The sequence below is a fragment of the Ranitomeya variabilis genome, chromosome 6 (assembly GCF_051348905.1).
Source record: "Ranitomeya variabilis isolate aRanVar5 chromosome 6, aRanVar5.hap1, whole genome shotgun sequence".
Taxonomy (NCBI): Eukaryota; Metazoa; Chordata; class Amphibia; order Anura; family Dendrobatidae; genus Ranitomeya; species Ranitomeya variabilis.
Window position 1 is genome coordinate 527,977,367 of NC_135237.1, and position 26,060 is coordinate 528,003,426.

The 26,060-nt window shown below is 39.9% G+C and overlaps 1 protein-coding gene across 7 annotated transcripts in view; it reads right to left on the reverse strand.

The window, feature by feature from the left end:
• Positions 1-26,060, reverse strand: part of CSMD3 (CUB and Sushi multiple domains 3) — a 1,888,113-nt gene that overhangs the window by 654,500 nt on the left and 1,207,553 nt on the right. For all 7 annotated transcript variants that reach the window (XM_077271102.1, XM_077271099.1, XM_077271098.1 and 4 more), the window contains one exon: positions 7,011-7,213. In XM_077271102.1, coding sequence (XP_077127217.1) covers positions 7,011-7,213 — 203 coding nt within the window. The remainder of the gene's footprint in view (positions 1-7,010; positions 7,214-26,060) is intronic.

Consider the following 26,060-nt stretch of genomic DNA (forward strand, 5'->3'; position numbering starts at 1 on the left):
GCCTACAAAGTCACCAAGTGTCCCTGTCCTAAAGGTCCCAATTCACAAGACAACTATTATGTGATTTGGGTGGGTGAGCAGGAAAAACACATCAATATTCAGGCTTGGAGGGGTATAGTTAAGCCTAGGCTAGAATATACCCCTGGTATATTTTGGTCTGGGCCAGAATATACCCGGAGTATACTCTGGCCTAGGCCACTTTAACCCCAGGCATAGTCTGGGACAGGGTATATTCTGGTCTGCTACACCAGGTCTCAGCTGTCAGAATCAGTTGACCCCCAGCGGCGATCGCATGCACAGTCTGTGTGCACGCACAATTGCGTACACGTAATAATTTGTCCCAGGTCAATAAGGCCCAGGGCGCAGGGATGCATTATTATGCACTAAGTCAGAAAGGGGTTATGCTAAGTTTAGGCTACTGCTGAAGAAGATTTCCCATGGTTTTGAATTGGATTCCAAATATAAAATGTACCATGCCATAATCCTTATGAAAGAAATGTATTTATTAAATGCTATTACCTGCAGTCTTTAGGATAACTAAAACATGATCATAATACTATTCAGTTCTTAATTTTCTACATGGAAAACAAGAATGAAGGCAGATAGTGCCAATATTATTGTTGTGTCTCGTCTAAGCTGTCTAAGTTGTCTGATATGGTTGTTCTTGGCTGCATGGATTTCATTAGAAATATTTAAATTGTTTTACTAGTTAAGGAAAATATTTACAGTCAATTTTCACTTAAGATTATTATATCTAGTTCTCATCCCTATTTTTTTACAAACTGGGCTGAACATTCACACTTACAATGTGCTTTCCAGTTGCCTGCTCAGTAGTTGCAGGCTTATTTACATGGTGAACAATATTTTTTCTGCTACTTTTTATCTTTCATATACAATTGCAGCATTATACTAAATTCTGGTAATATATAAAGACATTTCATCCTTACTTTGTGAATACTATGAAACCTCTATAAAAGAGCACTACCTCTTGGAAATGATCACTTCTGATCTAAATGTACAGTACGTCCTGAATGCAGCAGCCAGAATAATTTTCCTTTCCAACCGCTATACCGATGCCTCTACCATGTGCCAGCCAGTGCACTGGTTGAAGATTCGCTACAGAGTTCAATATATCCCTATTACTCTCACCCACAAAGTGCTCCACGGTTCAGCACCATCTTACAGCTCTTCCCTCGTCTCAGTCTGCCACTCAACAAGTGCCCTCTGTTCCACTAATGACCTAAGACTAACATCCTCAATAATCTGAACCTCCTATTCCCGTCTCCAAAACTTCTTGCATGCTGTGCCAATTCTTTGGAATGGTCTACCTAGGACAATTTGATTCATTCCCAATACCCAGAGTTTGGCTTAAAAATGCATTTGTTTAGACTGGCCTATCACCTCACCACACTTATGTAACTATCCCCATTTTTGCCCATTCAACATTTTCTTCAGAACCCTTGTATGATGTATTCCCACACCCTCCATGCACCTAATAGCACTTTGTATCTATACTTGTACATATACTGGCTGGTGACCGGTTCATGCAGCATTATATGATTACCCTATTTATTATATTGATGGCTGGTCATACAATACCAGCACTTTTTACCAGTCACCTTTCATATCTCCCCCATTTTCTCATTGAGTAAGTTTGTGAGCAGGGATCTCACTCCTTTTGGTATCTGAGTCATGTGTTATTCTGTAAAGTCTTTATTGTCTGTTAAAATCCCATCTAAAATCTAAAGTGCTGTGGAATATATTGTCGCTATAGAAATACAAATTATTGTTATTATTATTATTATTAATTATTATTTTAAGCATTCACTACCAGTTGAGTCTGTGTCCTTGGATAGCCGTGAGTAATGAGTTAAGGAACAATGGGGAGAGTTATTAAAGCTGGTAAATACTGAAAAACAGAATAGTTGAATCAACATCCCTTCAGATTTTTCCAACCCCATGTAGAAGTATTCTGAAAATGCTTTAAAATATATGCAGCATGATTCGTTGCCATTAAGCATCCACTCAACTCTTCTTTTGTGCACTTTTTTACAACTCTCCCCAAAGTGTTTTAGAGCAAAGCTAATTATTTTTCAGTTTGAGCAATAAATCAGTTCACCATATTGGTCAAAAAAACAATACAATATGGTTATATGGTGCTAATTTAGGGTTATTTTCTTAATGCTTTTTTATTATTTATAAAAAGTTGCTTGTCTATGATTTTTGGATAAGCTGTCCAAATAAAAATGAATGTTGTTAACAATAGTCCGAAGCCAACACTAACAAGAAATGTTACCTATCATATATTTTGTGGATACATTTAGAATTGGCAACAGAATTATGTAATTATATGTTAAAAAAATTATAAATATAGAGAAAAGTTACATGCATTAATGTTGGCACAGGCTGTCCTATAACACATCATCAATCCTCTGAAAATGTAATATACATTTACACCTTCCCTGAGGGCACTGGGTAAAATGTAATAAAGAAAGCACATAACTTTGTTAATTGCCTTATTTATTTTTTAAAATAAAAAAAACCTGTAGAAATCTTATAACATTTTAAACTATATTATCTAATTAGAAAAATATGAACTTCCTGATTTGACTTAGAATCGATGAGATAAACATTAGCGACTGTTACTTTTGCATTGGATTTATACATCAAAGGGATAATTATCTATTTTCAATCTAATATGTCAAACTCATCATTAAACTTATTAGAATTATGAAACCAATGAGCAGAAATTTAAAAAATTACTCGTGAAATAAAAATAATATAATTTTCGGAAAAAAATGATACATTAAAATTTAAACATTCCAAAAAATTGTGACAATTTCCAATTGTTCCTTATTGAGTGGAAATGTGTCCATTTTTACTTTTCTGCAAATTGTGTTAAAGACTCCAGTTTCTTGCTATATAATTTTAAGAGATTTGGTCGACATGCTAGAAAAACCCTCACAATGGTCAACTTGTGCTACTCTTCTTTGGGTATGCTGAGTGAAGAGAAAAGGTAAGAAGGGATTTGTAATATGTGTTTGTTGGAAAAGTAAAAGGTATTCTTCATTTTATCACCATTAGTCCTGGACTGATATTTGTAAGCACCAGACAATTTAAAGAAGCAATACATTTGAATAAAACATGTCAATTAAAATGAAAATTAAAGGGGTTGTCAAGTCTAAAGCTACAAGTCTGCAGTGCTGGCACCGGGAGTGGGAGGTTAAGTGTCATATGAATACTCTCAGCCACATTCCGACTAGATTAGCATGGCCTCAATCTATGCAAGTGTATTGAGCAAGGACAGAAACAATCTAGTCAGAATGTGGCTGGGAGCACGCATATGTCATACTTGTCATCGCATGACCTCCCTCTACCAGTGCTGGTACTAGAGAATACTAACAGTATGCAGTGCACGCAATGTGAGGATTTGCAAGTAGGTAGTCAGAGGGAGCAGACCAGGCAACCCTACAGACAAGACCAGACAACCCTTTTTTTTAGGTCTGAGCCCTTATAGATAAAATTAACATGAGGAAATTACCTAATTTCTAGAGATGAACAAATTGTAACAAAATTTAATTTGTTTACAATATTTAAAAATTCTTGAATTCAGTTCTTCTTTGCTCTACTTCAACCAATGAGACTTACATTGTGTGCTGCCACCTGTTACTAAGCCTAATGCAGTCTTGTAGTGCACAACACACTTTAATTACATGCATGGCATCCCTCGTAAGGATGTGTGGTGTAATGTGCATCATTAATAGGTGGCGCACCCCATGTTACAGCGTGTGGCCTAATCTGGAGCAGTAATGCGGGACAGAAAATGGAAAAAGAGAAGTAGAATGCGAAAAAGGAGTCATTAATGACTGGGAGGATGGTAATTGTGGGACCAGTATGGGATGAGGGTAAGGAGAATTTGGTTTAAAAATCTATGTTTTTAGTTTCAACAGTTTTATTGCATCTAAATAACATGAGTGACATAGAATGTGAAGTACAAGGATCCCCTCGCAGGGGGAAATATATCAAACTAAAAAGAAGAAATACAATATCCTTGACTTATTGAGATTAGTTGTACAGAACAATTATACATCAATATAAACTCAACTGTGTTGTAATAGTTAAGAGAGGGGGAAGGGAAAACCACTCCTTAAAACTTGGATGATAGCGATGGGAGTTAAGTTGAGGTGATCTAACATTCATGTAGATCAAAAGTCATAGCCATCAGTTAGTAGTATCTGTGTTATATTTTATATGGATAATGACATTGTTCTGGAAAAGTCGAAAAATCTATATTTTTGAACCCTTCATGGCAGATTCGATTAACACAAAATGTATTTTATGCAAATCGAATTTCTCCCCCTAGAGATGAACAAATCAATATGCAAGATCCTAGTCCAGAAGCCACATTAGTAGTCTGTGACCAACAGATGATAGCCTTGTGAATCACCTTCTACCTGCTGGTATCTACAGCTCCTCTTCTGATTAGTCAACGTCGTTGCGTCATGCTAGGCCGGCTAATGATAAGAGGAGCCTTGGATGCTGGCAGGTAGGAGGTGATTTACCGGGCTTTCATGTGCAGATATGAAATGCTAATGTGACCTATGTATGGACCAGGGTCCTGTGAATGTTTTCACTTATCTCTAGTCCTCTCTTATTTTGAGCAAATCTGCCCAAATCAAGTTTCAGGAGGTTTTCTCACCTTTGGTAATTCCTTGTTACTTGTTTTTCCACACAAGAACAGTATATTTAGCTAGTAAAGTTAGGTTATGTGGGTATTTTTGGTTTTAGTAGAATTAATCAAAACTTCTGTCCTTCATAACATGAAAGGTGACTGTTTGATCCAATAATAGGGGTTATAAATCTGTGATGATACTATCATAAAGGAACACATAAAGGCTTGTCTTTCTGTGACCGAAGATCTGTGAACTTGAAGGGCGAAAACATCAAAACATTTCTAAACAAAATACTGTATTACAATACATTATAAAATACATCTATACCAAAAAGAGTTGCATCTTTTCCCATCTGTTTTTATAAATAATTTTGGCTACAAATTAAAATAAAAAAATATATTTAAAGCTGATCTGTAGCCAGATTTCACAATGAAAACTATATTGAAAAGATCTCTGACCAGATGAACTTACTAATACTAACATTAAAATGTCAGTGCCTTAATGGTTCTTAGATTGTTAAAATTCTATCTATAGTTAAAATTCTAGCTATATGAGATTGTTAAAATATTAGATAGTTAATATTCACTTTCCTATCCATCCACTGATTGACAGCTCCTCAATGATCCTCCTTCCTGCTGTTGCTGCGATTTCACAGTGCTTCAAGCCGCAGGTATCAGTCAGGTTGAGTACATAAAGACTGTATATTCTTGGACTCAAGAGCGCTCTCGCTCTTTAGCAAAGTATATCAGCCTCATCATGTCAAAGAAATCCATTTATATATATCAACAGGTTTTTGCCACCTAATCTGAGAGCAGTATAATGTAAGGACAGAGATCCTAATTCCATATATAGGTCACTTACTGGGCTGCTTACCATAGTTTTGACAAAATCACTGTTTTATCAAGAGTAGATTATTACTAAAGAACTATTAAACCTGATGTCATGTAGTCCTCCTTATTAATGAGCTTTGTATAATCCTGCCCCCACCAATGATTGGCAGCTATCTGCCTATGCACATTGTACACAAAAACCTGTCAATTAGTGATGTGGAAAGGAGCTCAGCATTCAGAGAACTGCTAGATCTGCCACAGGTTAAACAGCGATTTGATTAAAAAAAAATTGGAAGCAGCCTAGTAAATGTAGAATTGTTGGAATCTGGGGCTCTGCCTCTACATCATCCTGCTCTCAGATGAGGTAGCAAAAATCGTAATGTATATTGAGAAATCTAGTCACAGATCAACTTTGTAATCTATTTATTATTCTCCACCATCCACATTGACTCATTATCCACATTCCTGTATTTAAGGAAGCACTCCTCCTCCCATAAAAAATGATGTCCTTTTGATATATTGCAATCATCATATTATATAGCAGTGTGTTCTTACAGTTGCTCATTTTGCCTTTCTACCCAGTTAATTCTTGTCGTTTTCATCCAGTGTGTGACATCATGTGATCAAAACAGTCTAAGTGCATGTTTCTTAGCTCTATGTAGAAACAGGAGGTCACTTCCCCTGCATAATTTGTCACAGCAAAGGTCCCTGGCAGAGGGGAGGAGGGAGCACCTAAGTCCAAAGTTGAAGATGACTCATGCAGGGAAAAGAGACTTCCTATTCCTACACAGAGTCGAGAAAAGAGAATAGAGGAAAGAGAAGTATTAGCTGGTAGAAAGTCATAATGAGCAATTGTAAGTACACAGTGCTATATAATATGATGACTGCAACATATTAAGAGGATAAAAGCTTTAATAGGAGGAGTGCTTCTTTAATTGCAAAATATAAAACTTTGGCAACCAAAGACAGAAAAATGCACCATCTTGTTAACTTGTCACTGAAGGTGAACTCAATCAAGTAGAGTAATAACACTTAACATTGCACAAGCCATTGATCGAGGAAAATACACTTTTTTATGCCCTTAGTGGCTGAAACCTGTGGCCTCTCAAATTTTGTTTCTAAAAAACGGTTAACGCTGTACAATCATATATAGTTTTTGTAACTTTTTTGTGCCATGATATCCCAGTGATGTGTTTTGCGAGTCAATGTAAACTTTGCTAGACCTTCATGTCTTCAACTTTAAACTGTCTCTTCCACTCTGCATTTTTCATCCACAATGATATGTAACTTTTGCTCTACTTTTGAGTAATGATTGGCTCCCATGGTTGCTCATTGTAGCTCCTATACGTATGTACTAAAGCATTCTCTAACTTAGTAGTCCAGAAAAACTGAAGGATTTCTCTATGAGCACTGAATATCACTTTGTAAATGTTGCCATATGCATGTTAGGTTCAGTGTAGGCCTTTAACGGGACTTTAAGGCCAATATGAGAATAAGAATAACTTACTTGAAAACTGGATTGCAAATCCCGATTTACTGATGTAAAAATCAGTGTCGAATTGGATGGTAACAATATTAAGAGTGCTGTGAATTCCATCAGGAATAAGAGAGCCACTAATTTCCTTCAGGAGCATTTCATTGTCGAGAGGACCATCCCAAACTCTCAGTATGTCATGTGATGCCTCTGTATCAAAAGCAAGGAACTGAAGGCTGTAAGTTAAAGAAAACATTTTTTTTATTGATGGTAATAGTAAACAATAAATATAAGCAGCATACATTCTATAAGTTACATATTCTGGTATTTTCTGATTTTTAAAAACATATTTCTTAGCACAGTGCTTTGATTATTCTCCCAGAGTTCAGTGCTGAGTCTCCTCTGCTGCTTTCAGACTCTGTAACTGTTTACAGTGGTGATGTCAACAGCACTGCAGTCAATCAGTCACCTCAATGGCTTTACGCGACCACAGGGTTGGAGACGCTCAGAGCAGCTGAGCACACTGATTGGCTGCAGTGCTGCTGATGTGATATCAGCATTGTAAAAAAAATTACCGCACACTCTGATTGGATATAATGCAAAAAAGTGTTCAACACGTTTATTAAAGAAGAATTGCCATGAAGTGAAACAGAAACACAATGAATTCAGATTGGACCAAACCCAACGTTTCGACCCACAAGGGTCTTATTCATGGGGTTACTATGGAGACAAAGAAACAGTATAAGTAACTGGCCGCAGGGGAGGTCATCAGCGTACCGACCGACAAGAAGATCAAGAAAGAATGACAACCCGTTCACAGGTAAGATACCTAATCTAGTCATCAACATTTCGGGTTATACGCTCTCCCCTGCGGAATTGAACCTACTCCAGAAAGGACTCTCCTTCTGTCCCACTCCCAACTGGGATAGTTTCCAGCTGGAGAGGGACCTGCAACGCTTTTACCGGCTGGTGAGACTTAAGACTCATTTCGGGACTCTGGCGGGGAACTCCGAGAACAGAGTGTCTCCACAGAGGGACGTCTCTGTTGCGGAGATCCCCCTTTCATCCTTGGGATTGAGGAACCCCAGTTCCTTCAACCCACCACAATCGTTTCACGCAACTGAAACCTTTATTTCTTTTGTGGATAGAGAGATTAAGGATTTATCACACCAACACCGGCTAGGCCTTTTTCCAACACGCACAAATCTCACGCTGTCTGAGAAACAAGCACTCACGTCTCTACACAACAATAAAACCATAGTGATTAAGCCAGCAGACAAGGGTGGGGCCACGGTCGTCATGGACCGCTCCCTATACTCTAACGAAATACTACGCCAATTAGCAGATATCGACACATACAGGACCATCCCTAGGGACCCCACCTTTGATATCCGTAGGAAAATTCAGTCCTTACTCAATATTTATGTGGACAATGGCACCATTGATCAACAGACAGCCAAATTTCTTTCAAACCCTCATCCAGTAACCCCAGTATTCTACATACTCCCTAAGATCCACAAATCACTAATCAATCCCCCGGGCCGCCCTATTGTGGCCTCTACCAATTCTATACTCTCACCACTTTCGGTCTTCTTGGAGAAGATTCTCACACCTCTGGTGAAGACTACCAGGTCCTTTCTCCTTGACACCGGACATTTTCTCCATGTCATTCAACAACTCAATACCATACCACCTGATAGCCTCCTGGTCACCATGGATGTCAATAGTCTCTACACCTCGATTTCCCATGAAAAGGGTTTGCAGCGACTAAGTCATTACTTGAGACATCCACTCTCTCTACTAAATCCACACAATTCTGTCTTGACCTACTAAGGCTGGTCCTATATGAAAACTTCTTTCTATATGAAGATACTTACTACATTCAACAACAAGGGACCGCCATGGGATCCAACATGGCGCCCGCTTACGCTAATGCGTACATGAATACATTTGAATTGGACTTCGTCTACACTGACGACCGATTCATACATTACATACAGAGCTACCACCGCTATATAGACGACATATTTTTCGTCTGGACAGGGCCCACGGAAGCATTATCGGCATTCCACCAGACTCTTAATAGCATCTACCCTGAACTACAATTTACAATGCATCATGACCCTAAACAGATCTCTTTCTTGGACACCCTTGTATGCAAGGATGACCAGGGCCACCTGTCAACTGATCTATACTCCAAACCTACAGATTGCAATAGCCTCCTTCACTACTCCAGCAGCCACCCCAAGGCAACACGCAATAGCCTTCCCCGTTCCCAATTTACTAGGGTGTCCAAAATTGTCTCTGACCCTGAAATTCTCCCCTTACGTCTTGAAACCATGTCAAACAAATTTAGAGAACGAAACTACCCACAACATCTACTGGATCAGGAGATAACACGGACGTTAAATCCCCAAACTCCGCCCCTGAGAGAATCCAACATTGACAGAGTACCTTTCGTTCATACTTTTCACCCTTTCATGCCTAAGGTTGAAGCAGTCATCAAAAAACACTGGCCTCTTCTAGCAAGAGCCTATCCCAATATAGACAGCTTTTCCCATCCAGCCCTAATGTGTAACAGACGGGCACCCAACGTCAGAGACCGACTGGTTCGGGCTGACATTGGTAGTGCACGTCCTACTACCAGCCAAAGGGTACTCTCCACACGCCGCCACGGGACTTTCCCTTGCCTTAATTGTGCTTCGTGCTCCAATATCATCAAATCCGAGAATATCACGCACCCCAGAACAGGAAAGTCCTACCCTATACAGGGTTACTACTATACTTGCGATTCAAATTTCGTAATATACGTTATAAAATGTCCCTGCGGCCTGCTCTATGTTGGAGAGACTACTCAACACATCAAAGACAGAATAGCTAGCCATAAGTCTACCATCCGTTGTGGAAAAATTTGGCTCCCCATCCCAGACCACTTTGTTAAAGCCAGACACACGATAGCTCAATTAAAGTACCAGATTATTGAACAGGTACCCAGACCCAGAAGAAGTGGCGACCACATCAGATCACTTAAACTTAGAGAAACTTTCTGGATCCACAAATTGGAAACATTGACCCCAAAGGGATTAAACAGAGAGATAGACTGGCTGTTATAATGCCTCCTTTAACCTGCTATTATGTCCTACTAATCCATATTTTTCTTACAGACACGTTGAGTCTACCTCCCTCTAGGTGAGTCTCCTGCAACATAACTCCATACCTCCTTTCTCGACCCATACATTAATACAACAGGGTTACTTTTTATCACCACTCGTCAGCAACAGCCTAGTTGCCCCATTTTGTACCATTTGCTTCAACTTCCTACCTTCCTTTACTAGGCTCCGGGTATTCCCATTTGCACCACACTATATATGCGTATTTACATATCCTTTCCCTCATATTATATACTGCCTCCTCCCTCTATCCATTATATCACTACGTCCCTCTCCATATTGGGTTAATTTATGATAGCCACACACGCACACATACATATACATTGCTTTTACCACTTCTGGACTCATTACAATTCTATGCTCCCATTCATTCCTTGTCTATCTGCTATAATAGCCACTTGCTATTATCAGGCACACACTATTGCAGATACGCTCTATTCCGGGTTTAGCTCCCCTCCCCAGCAATCATTCTCCTGGCAGACTTTGCCCACACATCAGCGCCACAGTCAGCGGTCACTGCGCATGCGCGTGACGCCACTTCCGGTATCGGGACCACACTTCCGGTCCGGCGGTACCGCTGACACTATTTAACACCGGCTATGAGTCCCCACACTGCACACCACCTTGAGCTAGGCACGGGATTGCCGCTCTTACACTCCAGCACACCGGACTCATCAGGTATGTCCCCACCACCAGGCGCTGTGCCACCATAGCCTCCCTATCTTCTATCCATTACAGCTGCATTTCTTTTACAGCATACCGGGAGCCAGGTCATTCTACATCCTAGTTCATTTCACCACACTGGGCATAAGTGCAATCTGGCACAAAGACTATTCAGGTATTTTGTTGCCACTTAGACTACATACAATAGCCCAACCACGGACTCTGATTTCCCCTATTCCATTGCTCTTAGGTCCAGCACATCTATTCCGGACTCTCCCATTTCTATATAAACTACACTGAACTCTATACGGGAGTACTACAGCTCCAAGCCTCAACAGGTACCTTATTCACCTTCACCATGCGACCGTTAGTTCAACCTTACCTATGCTATCTTACATTACTACTCTGCTCTTAGGCAAAGCCTATGCACTAGAATGCTACCCCTGGCTCTTCATTGATTCGCTACTTGTCTCCATCTACACGCATGCACAGATGCGCCTCCCTGTGACATCATAGGTATTGTTACTATATCATTTTTTCCTGGTCAATCATAACGTTCTGTACCCAATATACACCTCCTACATAATGACCCTCACCTCCTTACCTTACCAATTTAACTATACCTCCACACCAACCTTCTCTCAGATCAGTTATCAGCATTCAGGACCCCTAGACTGTTTTTGTTTAACTCTAACTATACTCTGTTTATCACAGTAACAGGGTTTGTACTGAAAAAATTGCCTACCTGCTCTCTTGTCTATATATGCATCTTTGGAAACCAAGGTAATCCTTCGCTCCCCACATCACCCTCTATACTCGTTTTCCTTGTTATCTAGAGATACTCTCCTAAGTAACCTCGGCTATTACTTTTTGTACATATTTAGCCTTATTAATTTATTATGTCTGTCATATATGTAAATATCTAAGTTTTGGTGGTTGTATACATTCTCTTCTTATTTTCTATTATGTATTTGTTTTAAATGATATTTTGCTATGACCAGTTACTTATACTGTTTCTTTGTCTCCATAGTAACCCCATGAATAAGACCCTTGTGGGTCGAAACGTTGGGTTTGGTCCAATCTGAATTCATTGTGTTTCTGTTTCACTTCATGGCAATTCTTCTTCTTTAATAAACGTGTTGAACACTTTTTTGCATTATATCCAATCAGAGTGTGCGGTAATTTTTTGTAACGTGACTCTTTGGACTTTCTGGTCTGTCTTACCAGCACCTCACATTGCCTTAGATCAGAGTGCATACCATTATCTCCTTCATATCAGCATTGTAGACAATAACAAACAACTGGAGACTTAACACTGAACCCGTGGAGATTGAGTAAAACCCAGATTCTTTTTTTAGAAAAAAATAAACTGCACTGGGGTAAAGCAAGAAACCCCCTTTACTGGATTTACCGACTTAGCAATTAATTGTTAATATTTGTATAATCACTATTAACAAACTTTCAAATATTTTACAATATCTATTCAGCATTAAAGGGGTTGTCTTCTACTAGGACAACCCCTTCTCATTCTCCATGTTTGGCCTCGATTAAATAAAAAAGGCTTGTACTCATCTCTCATGCTGGGGCCATTCCATTAGTGTCTGCACTCACTTTCCCAGGGCTCATGTGTGGTTGTTATGACACATGAGCCTGGCACCCAATCACTGCTGGCATCACTGCGGCTGCCTTCATACTTATTAGTAATCAAGAGAAAATGATACATCAGCTCCCACTCCCTCTTGATCATGCACTTGTTTAAAGGGGGATATGATGCCAGGGGTGATTGGGCGCCAGGCTTACATGTCATAAAACCTGAGCGTCGGGTGAGCCTGTGCCAAAACCGCTAGAATGATGACGGCACGGCAGGTGAGAATAATCTTGTTTTTTACCAAGGCCAAACATGGGGAATGAGAATGAGTTGCCCTAGTGGTGAACACTCTCTTAAATTCTATACTGATTTTAATATATCTGTATACAGTCAATATTAAAAACGATAACATATATATATATATGTTAAATAATTATTTTATTATACTCTTGTATAAGCTGAGTTATTCAGCACATTTTTTTGTGCTGAAAATGTCCCCTTGGCTTATACAGGAGTCAATTGTCCCAGAAACCTGTGGGGGAGGGGGAGCTGCAGAGTGGCGGGTGACAGAGGCAGGAGATGGGGGCTGTGGCTAAAGCCTATGCCTCTGCTGTAATAGCACACAGAGCCAGCCGCAGTCGCCGGCTTCCAGGGCACATTCTACTCATCTACCTGTGAGCCCTAACTGGCACTGCATCTCCTTCATTTCGGCGCCAGCAGCTCTTTCTGTGCCAAGCGATCACATGGCCTCGCTCATTATGGTAACGCATATGTACGTCTCTCCACTCCCATAGGCGTGGAGTGCATATTCATTATCTTGATGAACGGGGCCACGTGATCGCTCAACCGGAAGACAGAGCTGCTGGCGCTGGAATGAGATGCATCATGGCGCATAGGAAGGTGAGTAGATGTTTGTTTTTTTTTAAATATGAAACATGTATGCAAGCATAGGGGAGCCATGCATACAAGGACAGGGACCGGGGAGCCATGCATACAATGACAGAGATGGGGATCCATGCATACAACAACAGGGACGGGGAGCCATGCATACAATGACAGGGACTAAGGAGCCATTAATACAACAACAGGAATGGGGAGCCATGCATACAATGACAGGGACGGGGAGCCATGCATACAACAACAGGGACGGGGGAGCCATGCATACAATGACAGGGACGGGGAGCCGTGCATACCAGGATGGAGATGAGGGGACAATGCATACTCAGCTTTTACTCAAGTCAATAAGATTACCCAATATTCTGTGGCAAAATTAGGTGCCTCGGCTTTTACTCGGGTTGGCTTATACTCGAGTGTATACGATATATATATATAAAAAATTATATAAAAAAATATATTTAACCATAATATCCATTCATTTTGTACATATGTACATAGGTTACAACTCATTCTGCCTTTCTATTACATACAAGTAAAGAAATAAGAAAAAAAATAACAAATGTTGGGATGAATTTATCAACTCCTATCTTATCCTATCCTGGTATTTTCAAGAAATTTTGTGACATTTTTGCAATGGCCACAACACATTTATCAGTGTTATGAGCTTAGGAAAAAGTGGCATGTCCTATCACATTGTAAAAGATATATTATTATGTATGCCAGGAAACTGGTATTAGTTATCACTGAAATCTGTGCTAACTCATGGCTGTTGATGCAGACTTTATTTTTTGGTCCATGGACAGCCAAATCATGCACCAAATATATCAAGAGATGTTCACTCCTTAATACATGTAGCCAACCTTCCTCCAAAGATATGTAGGTCCAAGACTTACTATAAAATAACAACACATACACGATGCGTCAGCACATTGTAATTAATGAATACATGAACTTCCACATTGCTGTAAATGTTAAAAATGTGCCTAACCTTATAAGCAATATTGGAGTTTGTGTATTCATTAGCACAGTGTGCGGACACATATTGGCCTTATAGCATATTTGTGCACCTGTTCATTAATTTAATGCTAAAGGTGTACGGCCCTAGTTTTCTATTTGTCTATTTTTTGTTGCTATAAAAAACCAGTCCTGATTAATTCCTTCCGCAATGGTTGATTAACAAACCTGAGGGAAGGGCACGGTCTAAATCACATTCCTATGTGCCAAGAATTGCCTATTTTAGAATAAGTGTTTTGATCAATCACATATACTGTAAACTTAATACATTAAAGTTTATGAATAATAATTTGTCACTCATTTGAAAGAAGTTATAATCTAATGGATTGAGCTCACAAATACCCACATTTTATCCTGTCATTGTGTTTTGGGGTGAATCTGGATAGTGAGAGGACGGCACAAGGTACAGCTTAGTAATAAAGTTATTGATAGAGAAAGCCACAAAACACTGAATAAACATTATAACAAAGCAGTGAAGAACAGTTATCACCCATTTACCCATAATCATACTTGTTGAGGTTACTTTAATATTACTAAATATCTGTTAGCATTATAGAGCCTGAAATAAGTTAGATGCAATCCTAGGCAAACTCATTGGCATACACATCTTTCTAATGGCAATCAAAACATATTTGTGATTTGCCACAATAATTTACATTTTTTATCGAAAAATTGAATTAGCTGGCTATTTGAAATTTCAAAAGATTTGCTTTTCTCTATATTCTCACCATTAAATATATTTTCTATTCATGTATAGATGTACAGTTGTGTTCAAAAGTTTACATACCATGGCAGAATATTTGCATCCTTTGCCTTTTTCAGAGAATATGAATGATTACACACAAACTTTTTCCCCACTCATGGTTAGTGGTTGGGTGAAGCCATTTATTGTCAAACTACTGTGTTTTCTCTTTTTAAATCATAATGACAACCCAAAACATCCAAATGACCCTGATGAAAAGTTCACATAATCCATTTCTTAATACTGTGTATTGCCCCCTCTAACATCAATGACAGCTTGAAGTTGTTTGTGGTAGTTTTGGAGTTTATTTTCTCAGATGGCAAAGCTGCCCACTGTTCTTGGCAAAAAGCCTCCAGTTCCTGTAAATTCCTAGGCTGTCTAGCATGAACTGCATGCTTATGATCTCCCCAGAGATATTGAGGTCAGGAGACTGAGATGTCCACTCCAGAACTTTCACTTTGTTCTGCTGTAGCCAATGACAGGTCAACTTGGCCTTGTGTTTAGGATCATTATCATGTTGGAATGTCCAAGTACGTCCCTTGTGCAGCTTCCGGGCTGCTGAGTGCAAATTTGCCTCCAGTATTTGCTGATAACGTGCTGCATTCATCTTTCCTTCAACTTAGACCAAGCTTCCTGTGCCTTTGCAGTTCACACATCCACAAAACATCAGCAATCCACTTCCTTGCTTCACAGTAGGAATGGTGTTCCTTTCATCAAAGGCCTTGTTGACATCTCTCCAAATGTAACGTTTATGGTTGTGACCAAAAAGTTCAATTTTGGTCTCATGACTCCAAATTACCTTGTTCCAAAATATTTGAGGCTTGTCTCTGTGCTGTTTTGACTTTTGTTTTCCCCATGACTCACAATCCAGAAACGTCAGAGGCTGAATGAAAGATGCCAGAGTCTGTCTGGATCCCAGAAACTCACTCAGCTTTTATGCACACACTGATTACAAGCAAACAGGTCACAGGTGAGGATGTTACCTTTAGTAGCCATTCAAACCCATTTGTGTCAACTTCTGTGCATGTTATCAGGCCAAAATCACCAGGGTATGTGAACTTTTGATCAGGGTCATTTGAATGTTTTGCATTGTCGTAATTATTTAAAAAGAGAAAACACAGTAGTTTCACGATAAATGGCTTCACTCAAGCACTAACCATGAGTGTAGAAAAACTTTTGATGCTATCATTCATATTCTTTGAAAAAAGACCAAGAAAACAAAAATTCTGCTGGGGAATGTAAACTTTGAGCACACTTGTATCAGCCATGAAAAAAATTGGCCTGCAAGATGGCCAAGAGCTCTACGGTTTGTGTATAGTGTGTCCACTCTCATTCACTTTTAAGCAAATCTGTCTCCCAGGTATTTGTTACCCATCTGAGCACAACATGATGCAGGGACAGAGGACCCTGATTCCTGTGATGTATGGCTGCTTGCTGCCATTTTGATAAAATCACTGTTTTAACTGCTTCATGTCTACCAGATTTCTAATTGCTAACTTCTGTGTAACCCCACCACACCACTGATTGGCACATTCTTGCGTACACTGTGCATAGGCAGAAAGCTATAAATTAGTAATGGGGGCAGGATTATAAAGATAACATGAAAATGGAGGACTACATAGCAGCATATTTACTAGCCTTTTAGTGATAATCATCTGCTGTTAAAACTGTGATTTTATCAAAACTACAGCAAGCAGCCTTGGGTGCGACACATCACTGGAATCAGAGTCTGTTTCTCTCTTCATTATCGTGCTCTCAGTTTACGTAGCAAAAACCAGTGACAAATTGCCTTTCAATTGAAGTTTCATCAGGCATTAAAAAGCTGTGATATATTGTGAGTTAACAAGAGTTCACAAAAGGTAACATTAAGTATTTTCATGATAAGTCACTTATCTTCAATTTGTTTTAGCACAGAAAAGAGATAATTTTGGAGTCAGGATCCTGACATTATTATTTCTCATTCTTCTCAAAAAGAATAGTTTCATGTAAACTATTGTTAGAGAAAACGGCAGCATTAAAAAAGAGTTAGTAAATCTCAGAGGTGACTTCTGGCACCTTGTTGTATTATGCTCTTTTTTTTATATTCCAAATACATTTAAGGTTTATTGTTATCAAGACAATAACAGAGATTGTGTATAGTTCTGTATACTCCCCAGAAGGCTTGTCTCATAGCTTTGGGCAGTTCTATTAGGGGTTATAAGTTAAGGCTAAAGTTTAGTCTCTAAACAGATTTTACATCGTCTTCTATTAGCTTGAATTACTCTTCAAGGCAAAGCTTCTGTAGGTTTATGATCACCTGTTCATTGTCCTAACACTATATAAAAAAATGGGCAATGCGGAAAGGTTTGTTCGTGCCCTCAACTCTTAGCTCTAGTAACAATCACTAGGGTTGAGCGAAACGGGTCGGCAATTTTCAGAAGTCGCCGACTTTTGGCAAAGTCGGGTTTCATGAAACCCGACCCGACCCCTGTGTGGGGTCGGCCATGAAGTCGGCGATCTTCTGAATCTGGAATCGGAATTCCGATACCGATTCCTGATATGTTTAAGATATCGGGAATTGGTATCGGAATTCAAATTTAAGTGTAAAATAAAGAATTAAAATAAAAAATATCGCTATACTTACCATCTGATGCGCCCTGGTACTAAGCGGGAACCTTCCTTCCTTAGAATCAGCCTTCTAGGACCTTGCGGTGACGTCGCGGTGACGTCGCGGCTTGTGATTGGTCGCGCGGCCGCCCATGTGACCGCTCGCGCGACCAATCACAAGCCACGACGTCACCGTGACTTCACCGAGGGTCCTGGAAGGGCTGATTCTTAGGAAGGAAGGCTGCCGGAAAGAAGCAGGGCGCGTCCGAGGGTGAGTATATACCTAATAGGAATATACTCACCCTCGGCTTCTTTCCGAGGTAAGATCTCCCCCCTCAATGTCATCGCGAGGGCCGGATCAATGCCATGACAATCCGAGTTTCTTATTATGACATCTGGATCACCCAGCTATGACAAGCCTATTAGATCATGCTTAGATTATGGTCTAAGAGGCTTATGTCAGTGAAGCAATGACAGGTATAACCACTGCAGTACTAGTGCAAGACTAGAGTGATGAAAGTTAACCCCTTCGCGATCAGCGGCGTACTAGTACAGCGCAGGTCACTTCTCTCCCTTTGATGTGGGCTCCGGCAGTGAGAACACATGTTTTCCGACACATGTCAGCTGTTGGAAAGTTGATATGTGCCTGGAACAGCTGTGGGTGGAATCAAGATCCACCTGCAGCTATTAACCCGTTAAATACATCTGTCAAACTCTGACAGCAGCATTTAATTCACTGTTGCGGCCATCTGGCAGGAAATCCTCCCATTGGTGACCCCGTCACGTGACTTGCTGTGAGCGCTGCCTGGTGGTCGGTGCTCACAGCAAGTGAGGTATTCTGCTACATACAGGTGATCTGATCATCACCTCTATGTAGCAGAGGTGATAGGATTTTGTGGCAGCTTCTAGTCTCCCATGGAGACTATTGAAGGATGCCAAAAGTAAAAAAAAGTTTTTAAGAATATAAAAAAAATATAAAAGTTCAAATCACCCCACTTTCGCCCCATTCAAAATAAAACAATAAAAAAGATCAAAGAGACACATATTTGGTATCGCTGCCTTCAGAATCGCTTGATCTATCAATAAAAAAAGATTAACCTGATCGCTGAACAATGCAGCAAGAAAAATAGCCAGAGTTACCTTTTTTTTTGGTCTCCGCGACATTGCATTAAAATGCAATAACGGGCGATCAAAAAATAATATCTGCAACAAAATGGTATCATTAAAAACATTAGCTTGGTGTGCAAAAATAAGCCCTCACCCAACCCAAGATCATGAAAAATGGAGACCCAACGGGTTTTGGAATATGGCACAATTATTTATTTTTTTAACAATGTTTGGAATTTTTTTTTACCCCGTAGATAAAAAAGAACCTAGACATGTTTGGTGTCTATGAACTCGTTCGTAATGATCTGGAAAATCAAAATGTCATGTCAGTTTTAGCATTTAGTGAACCAAGCCAAAAAGCCAAGCAAAAAATAAGTGTGGGATATGCACTTTTTTTGCAATTTCACCGCACTTGGAATTTTTTTCCCATTTTCTAATAAAAGACATGGTAAAACCAATGATGTCATTCAAAAGTACAACTCGTCCTGCAAAAACAAACCCTCACATGGCCATATTGACTGAAAAATAAAAAAGTTATGGCTTTGAGAAGAAGGGGAGCAAAAACCAAAGACGCAAAACCGAAAAAGCACTTGAGGTTAAGTGGTTAAGCACGTTTCCTTCACAGTAAGGATCCTTTTTATTTCCACTGTATTCTTTGTCTGTAGGCAACTCCAAGGCTCTACAGCTTATCTGTTTCATCTCTACGTCGCCACAACTGAGCTTCTAGGCCACAGTCCTGATTAGCAAGTTTCTCTTTACTCACTCAGTAGTTCTGTATTCTATCACTACGGATGCCATGGATCTACCATTCGGGACCCCCACTAGTCACACATTCTCAGTCCTCTTTAGATCTGTTACCTCTGGCACTAGCAAGATCTTGTTTTTTCTTGAATTGGCATCTTATCTGATAACACTTTCTGGAAAGTATCTCAATATCAGTAACTCTATTTAGAATTTCACTATTCCTTACTGCAGTCATGTCTATCTGTGGATCACCCCTTGGCAGCACTGCACTGTTCCTACTCTCCAAACCCTATCCGTCACTAACCAGGAAGCACAGTTATGTCACTATCACTAAACACTCCCCATGTGGGCTAGTTCCAACTCTTAACTACTTCTGACCTTGCTGTCTGTTGCTGGGCAGAACTTTCTTACATAACATACTATTCCAGCAATACTTTATAATACCTTTCTCTATTACACTTCACTATTTATCACACTTTGTCATAATACATCACACCAAAACATGTCACATGGCACAACGCTATTCACTTAATGCGATTAGTGTCTTCGGGGTAAGAATGTAACAGTTCAGTCCATACCTCTTACACAGCAACATTATGGTAAATTTTGATGTACTATTCATCAACAAATTACAAAGTGGAAATACAAAAGCTGGAAACTTTAGGAAACCTGAATTCACCTAATTAAGAGAAAAGTTTAGTTATGAAGACTGGGATAACGTTGTGGTAAATGGATATACTGAACATAAATGAGGAATGTTTAAATATATATTACTAGACTCATGTGTAAAAGGTATGCCCTCTGGAAATAAAATGTCCAGGACTAAAAAGAAACTGGTATGTTTCTGCAAAGTTACCATGGAAACAAATTGTCGACAACATTAAAATAAATCCCAAAACATTTTTTAAATATATCAAGACCAGAAAAATTCTGGTAATACCGGCCCTTTAAAGATGATAATATCAATATAATAGAGGAGGACAAAGAGAAGGGTAAATATTAACCCCTTAATGATCAGAGAGTGATTTGGTTTCGCATTCTCATTTTTTCTACCTTTATTTCCAGAACCAGAACTTTTTAATTTTTGGTCAAAATGGCGATGTCAGGGCTTGTTTTTTAGAGAAAAGAGGGAGACACAAAAGCGCAAATAGGGTCTTATCAAATGTTACACAAAGTTGCCCACCAAGAGAGCCACTCATCTGGTGAGATTGAAGAAAGGACATATATTAATGGCGGCTGCTGCAGATCCACAGGTCAATGCAGGACCTGATTTAAACACACACATAGGTAGGAAAAACGGGTTCATATTTGTGGTTCGTCCTGATGAAGGGTCACCTGAAACCTGAAACGCGTAGAATAAACCACGTTGAAACCTCTACAATTTTTGTAATTCTTCTTGTGGCAGCGCGGGGATGATCCTTTTTTCCTACCTAAGTGAGAGCTTGTTTTTTGCAAGACGAGTTGTACTTTTGAAAAGCACCAACATATCGTGTACTGGAAAACGGGAAAAAAATTCCAAGTTGCGGTGAAATTGCAAAAAAAGTGCAATTCCACACTTGTTTTTTGTTTTGCTTTTTTACTGTGATCACCAAATGCTAAAACTGACCTGCCATTATGATTCTCCACGTTGTTACAAGTTCACAGACACCAAAAATGTTTAGGTTATTTTTTATCAAAGTAATGAAAAAAAATTCCAAAGTTTGTTAAAAAAAAAACATTATGCCATTTTCCGACACCCGTAGCCTCTCCATTTTTTGCAATCTCGGGTTGGGTGGGGGCTTATTTTTTGTGTGCCAAGCTAATGTTTTTAATTATACCATTTTGGTGCAGATACAATCTTTTGATCGCCAATTATTGCATTTTAATGCAATGTTGCGGTGACCAAAAAAAGGTAATTCTGGCGCTTTTACTCTTGTTTTCTCGTTACGCCATTTAGGGTTTATTGGGTTAATTTTTTTATATATTGATAGATCGGGTGATTCTGAATGCAGAGATACCAAATATGTGTATGTTTAAAACTTTTTTATTGTTTTATTTTGAATGGGGCGAAAGGGTGGGTGATTTGAACATTTATTTTTTATTATTTTTTTAGTATTTTTTAAAACTTTTTTTAAAATTATGACATGCTTAAATAGTTTCCATGGGAGACTAGAATCTGCCATAACCCGATCGGCTCTGTTATATACAAGTGATGATCAGATTGCCTGTATGTAGCTGAATTGCTTACTTGCTATGAGCCCTGACCACCGGGTGGCGCTCAAAGCAATCCGGCAGTGACAACCATAGAGGTCTGCTGGAGACCTCTGGTTGTCATGCCAACCCATTGGCGACCTGCGGTCATGTGACACAGGCGCCGATGGGCGGGATTTCTTGCACACTTGCCTGAAGTGCGTGTTAAATGCCGCTGTCAGAGTTTGACAGCGACATTTAACTAGTTAACAGCTGCAGGTGGATTGCGATTTCACCAGCGGCTGTTAGAGGCACTTGTGCCGGAAAAGATGTGGGCTCTGTGCTAGAGCTGACATCAAAGGGAGGGAATCCTACATCGGCGTACTATTACATCCGATGTCGGAAAGGGGTTAAACATGCACTTGTCATCTGTGTTCACCATTACATTGACTGTACCAGGGATTACTCAGTAACGCAGAAATCAAAGTTCACCACCCAATATATTTACATTAAAACAATGAGAAATACGTCTGTGTCTGAGCTAATTAAATATTGACAAAGCCTAAGGACAGGATGGCATTCATCCATGTTTATTGAGGGAGTTGATTTCAGTAATTGACACACTGATGCATCTCATCTTCTTAGACTCTCTTGTAACAGGGTTGGTGTTGTGAATTCTGTTCTCGGACTCCCTCCTGTGGTCATGAATGGTACTTTGGTTAGTTCTGCTCTTGGACTCCCTCTGGTGGCTTCGAGCGGAACTGCTAGTCACTGAGGTTGGCTTTATCAGCTGCCCTCGTTTATTGCTATGCTAGCTTCCCTATTTAACTCCACTCAGATCGTTACTTCATGCCAGCTGTCAATGTTTCAGTATTGGTTCAGATCTCTCTTGGACTTCTCTGAGGACCTGTCTACTCCAGCAGAAGCTAAGTCTTTGCTAGTTCATTTGTTGTTACTGCTTCCTGAATATATTTCTTAGTACTGCTAAATTCTAGTCCAGCTTGCTATCATGACATTCCCTTGCTAGCTGGAAGCTCTGGGGGTGCAGAGTGGCACCTCCACACCGTGAGTCGGTGTGGGGAGTCTTTTTGCTTACTCTGCGTGGCTTTTTGTAGTTTTTTGTGCTGACCGCATAGTTCCCTTTTCTTTCCTCTGACTATTTAGTAAGGTCTGGCCTCCTTTGCTAAAACCTGTTTCATTCCTGTGTTTGTGACTTTCCTCTTAACTCACAGTCAATATATGTGGGGGGCTGCCTTTACCTTTGGGGAATTTCTCTGAGGCAAGGTAAGGCTTCTATTTCTATCTTTAAGGGTAGTTAGCTCTTAGGCTGTGAAGAGGCATCTAGGGAGAGTTAGGTACGCTCCACGGCTATTTCTAGTGTGTGTGATAGGAGTAGGGTTTGCGGTCAGCAGAGTTCCCACTTCCCCAGAGCTAGTCCCGATTTTTGAGTTTACTCATCAGGTCATTCCGGGTGCTCCTAACCACCAGGTCCATAACAGGTTGGTGCCTCAGGATTGGAGCATAGCTGACGTGGTACCAATATTAAAGAAAGGTAAGAAGGTGAATTCAGGCAACTACCATTTGATACGCCTGACATCATTAATGTGCAAAGTTTTGGAAGGCATCATAAGAGATGTCCTGCAAAAATATATTGAAGAAATTAATATATAAACTGACAATTAGCATGGGTTCATGAAAGATGTGTTGTCTCATCAACATGGTGTGTTTCTGTGCAAATCTGAATGTTGTTAATGCGGCTGATATAATGTATATGGATTTTGCAAAGGCATTTGGTATAAAATTGTGTATGTAAGATGTTTACATGGGCAAACATATGGTAGAGGAAGTTTAGTGTTGATAGATATGGTGTGATGCACCGAGGCTGGAGAAAATTGTCAGCTGCATAAAATATACAGCTATGTACCATACATATATATATGTATACAGTACAGACCAAAAGTTTGGACACACCTTCTCATTTAAAGATTTTTCTGTATTTTCATTACTATGAAAATTGTAAATTCACACTAAAGGCATCGAAAACTATGAATTAACACATGTGGAATTATATACTTAACAAAAAAGTGTGAAACAACTGAAATTATGTCTTATATTCTAGGTTTTTCAAAGTACAAAGTAGCCACCTTTTGTTTTGATGACTGCTTTGCACACTCTTGGCATTCTCTTGATGAGCTTCAAGAGGTAGTCACCGGAAATGGCCTTCCAACAATCTTGAAGGAGTTCCCAGAGATGCTTAGGACTTGTTGGCCCTTTTGCCTTCACTCTGCGGTCCAGCTCACCCCAAACCATCTCGATTGGGTTCAGGTCTGGTGACTGTGGAGGCCAGGTCATGGCGTAGCACCCCATCACTCTCCTTCTTGGTCAAATAGCCCTTACACAGCCTGGAGGAGTGTTTGGGTCATTGCCCTGTTGAAAAATAAATGATGGTCCAACTAAACGCAAACCGGATGGAATAGCATGCCGCTGCAAGATGCTGTGGTAGCCATGCTGGTTCAGTATGCCTTCAATTTTGAATAAATCCCCAACAGTGTCACCAGCAAAGCACCCCCACACCATCACACCTCCTCCTCCATGCTTCACGGTGGGAACCAGGCATGTAGAGTCCATCCGTTCACCTTTTCTGCATCGCACAAAGACACGGTGGTTGGAACCAAAGATCTCAAAGTTAGACTCATCACACCAAAGCACAGATTTCCACTGGTCTAATGTCCATGCCTTGTGTTCTTTAGCACAAACAAGTCTTTTCTGCTTGTTGCCTGTCCTTAGCAGTGGTTTCCTAGCAGCTATTTTACCATGAAGGACTGCTGCACAAAGTCTCATCTTAACAGTTGTAGAGATGTGTCTGCTGCTAGAGCTCTGTGTGGCATTGACCTGGTCTCTAATCTGAGCTGCTGTTAACCTGCAAATTCTGAGGTTGGTGACTCAGATAAACTTATCCTCAGAAGCAAAGGTGACTCTTCCTGGGGCAATCCTCGTGTGAGCCAGTTTCTTTGTAGTGCCTGATGGTTTTTGCAACTGCACTTGGGGACACGTTCAAAGTTTTCCCAATTTTTCGGACTGACTGACCTTCATTTCTTAAAGTAATGATGGCCACTCGTTTTTCTTTACTTTGCTGCTTTTTTCTTGCCATAATACAAATTCTAACAGTTCATTCAGTAGGACTATCAGCTGTGTATCAACCAGACTTCTGCTCAACACAACTGATGGCCCCAACCCCATTTATAAGGCAAGAAATCCCACTTATTAAACCTGACAGGGCACACCTGTGAAGTGAAAACCATTTCAGGTGACTACCTCTTGAAGCTCATCTAGATAATGCCAAGAATGTACAAAGCAGTCATCAAAGCAAAAGATGGCTACTTTGAAGAATGAATGAGAAGGTGTGTCCAAACTTTTGGTGTGTACTGTATATATATATATATATATATATATATATATATATATATATATATATATATATATACGTGGTCAAAATTGTTGGTACGCTTTGTTTAATGACAGAAAAACTCACAAGCGTCACAGAAATAGCTTGAATCTGACAAAAGTAATAATAAATAAAAAATCTATGAAAATTATCGTATGAAAGTCAGACATTGCTTTTCAACCATGATTCCACAGAATTAAAAAAAAATAAAACTCATGAAATAGACCTGGACAGAAATGGTGGTACCCTTAAATTATTATTTTGCTGCACAACCTTTTGAGGCAATCACTGCAATCATACAATTGCTGTAACTGTCAGTGAGACTTCTGCACCTCTCGACAGGTATTTTGGCCCACTCCTCAAGGGCAAACTACTCCAGTTGTCTCGTGTTTGAAGGTTGCCGTTTCCAGACCGCATGTTTCAGCTCTTTCCAAGGATGCTCAATAGGATTTAGGTCAGAGCTCATAGAAGGCCACTTCAGAATAGTCAAATATTTTCCTCTTAGCCATTCGCGGGTGTTTTTAGCTGTGTGTTTTGGGTCATTATCCTGTTGCAAGACTCATGACCTGTGATTGAGACCAAGCTTTTTGACACTGGGCAGCACATTTCTCTCTAGAATCCCTTGATAGCCTTGAGATTTCGTTGTACCCTGCACAGATTCTAGACACCCTGTGGAAGATGCAGCAAAGCAGCCCCAGAACTTAAAAGATCCTCCTCCATGTTTCACAGTAGGGACAGTGTTCTTTTGTTGATATGCTTCATTTTTTCTATCTGTGAACATAGAGCTGATGTGCCTTGCCAAAAAGGTCCACCTTTCTCTCATGTGTTCATAGGACATTCTCCCAGAAGCTTTGTGGCTTGTTAACATGTAGTTTGGCATATTCCAGTCTGGCTTTTTTTTTTGTTTTTTTCAACAATGGTGTCCTCCTTGGTCATCTCCCATGAAGTCCACTTTGGC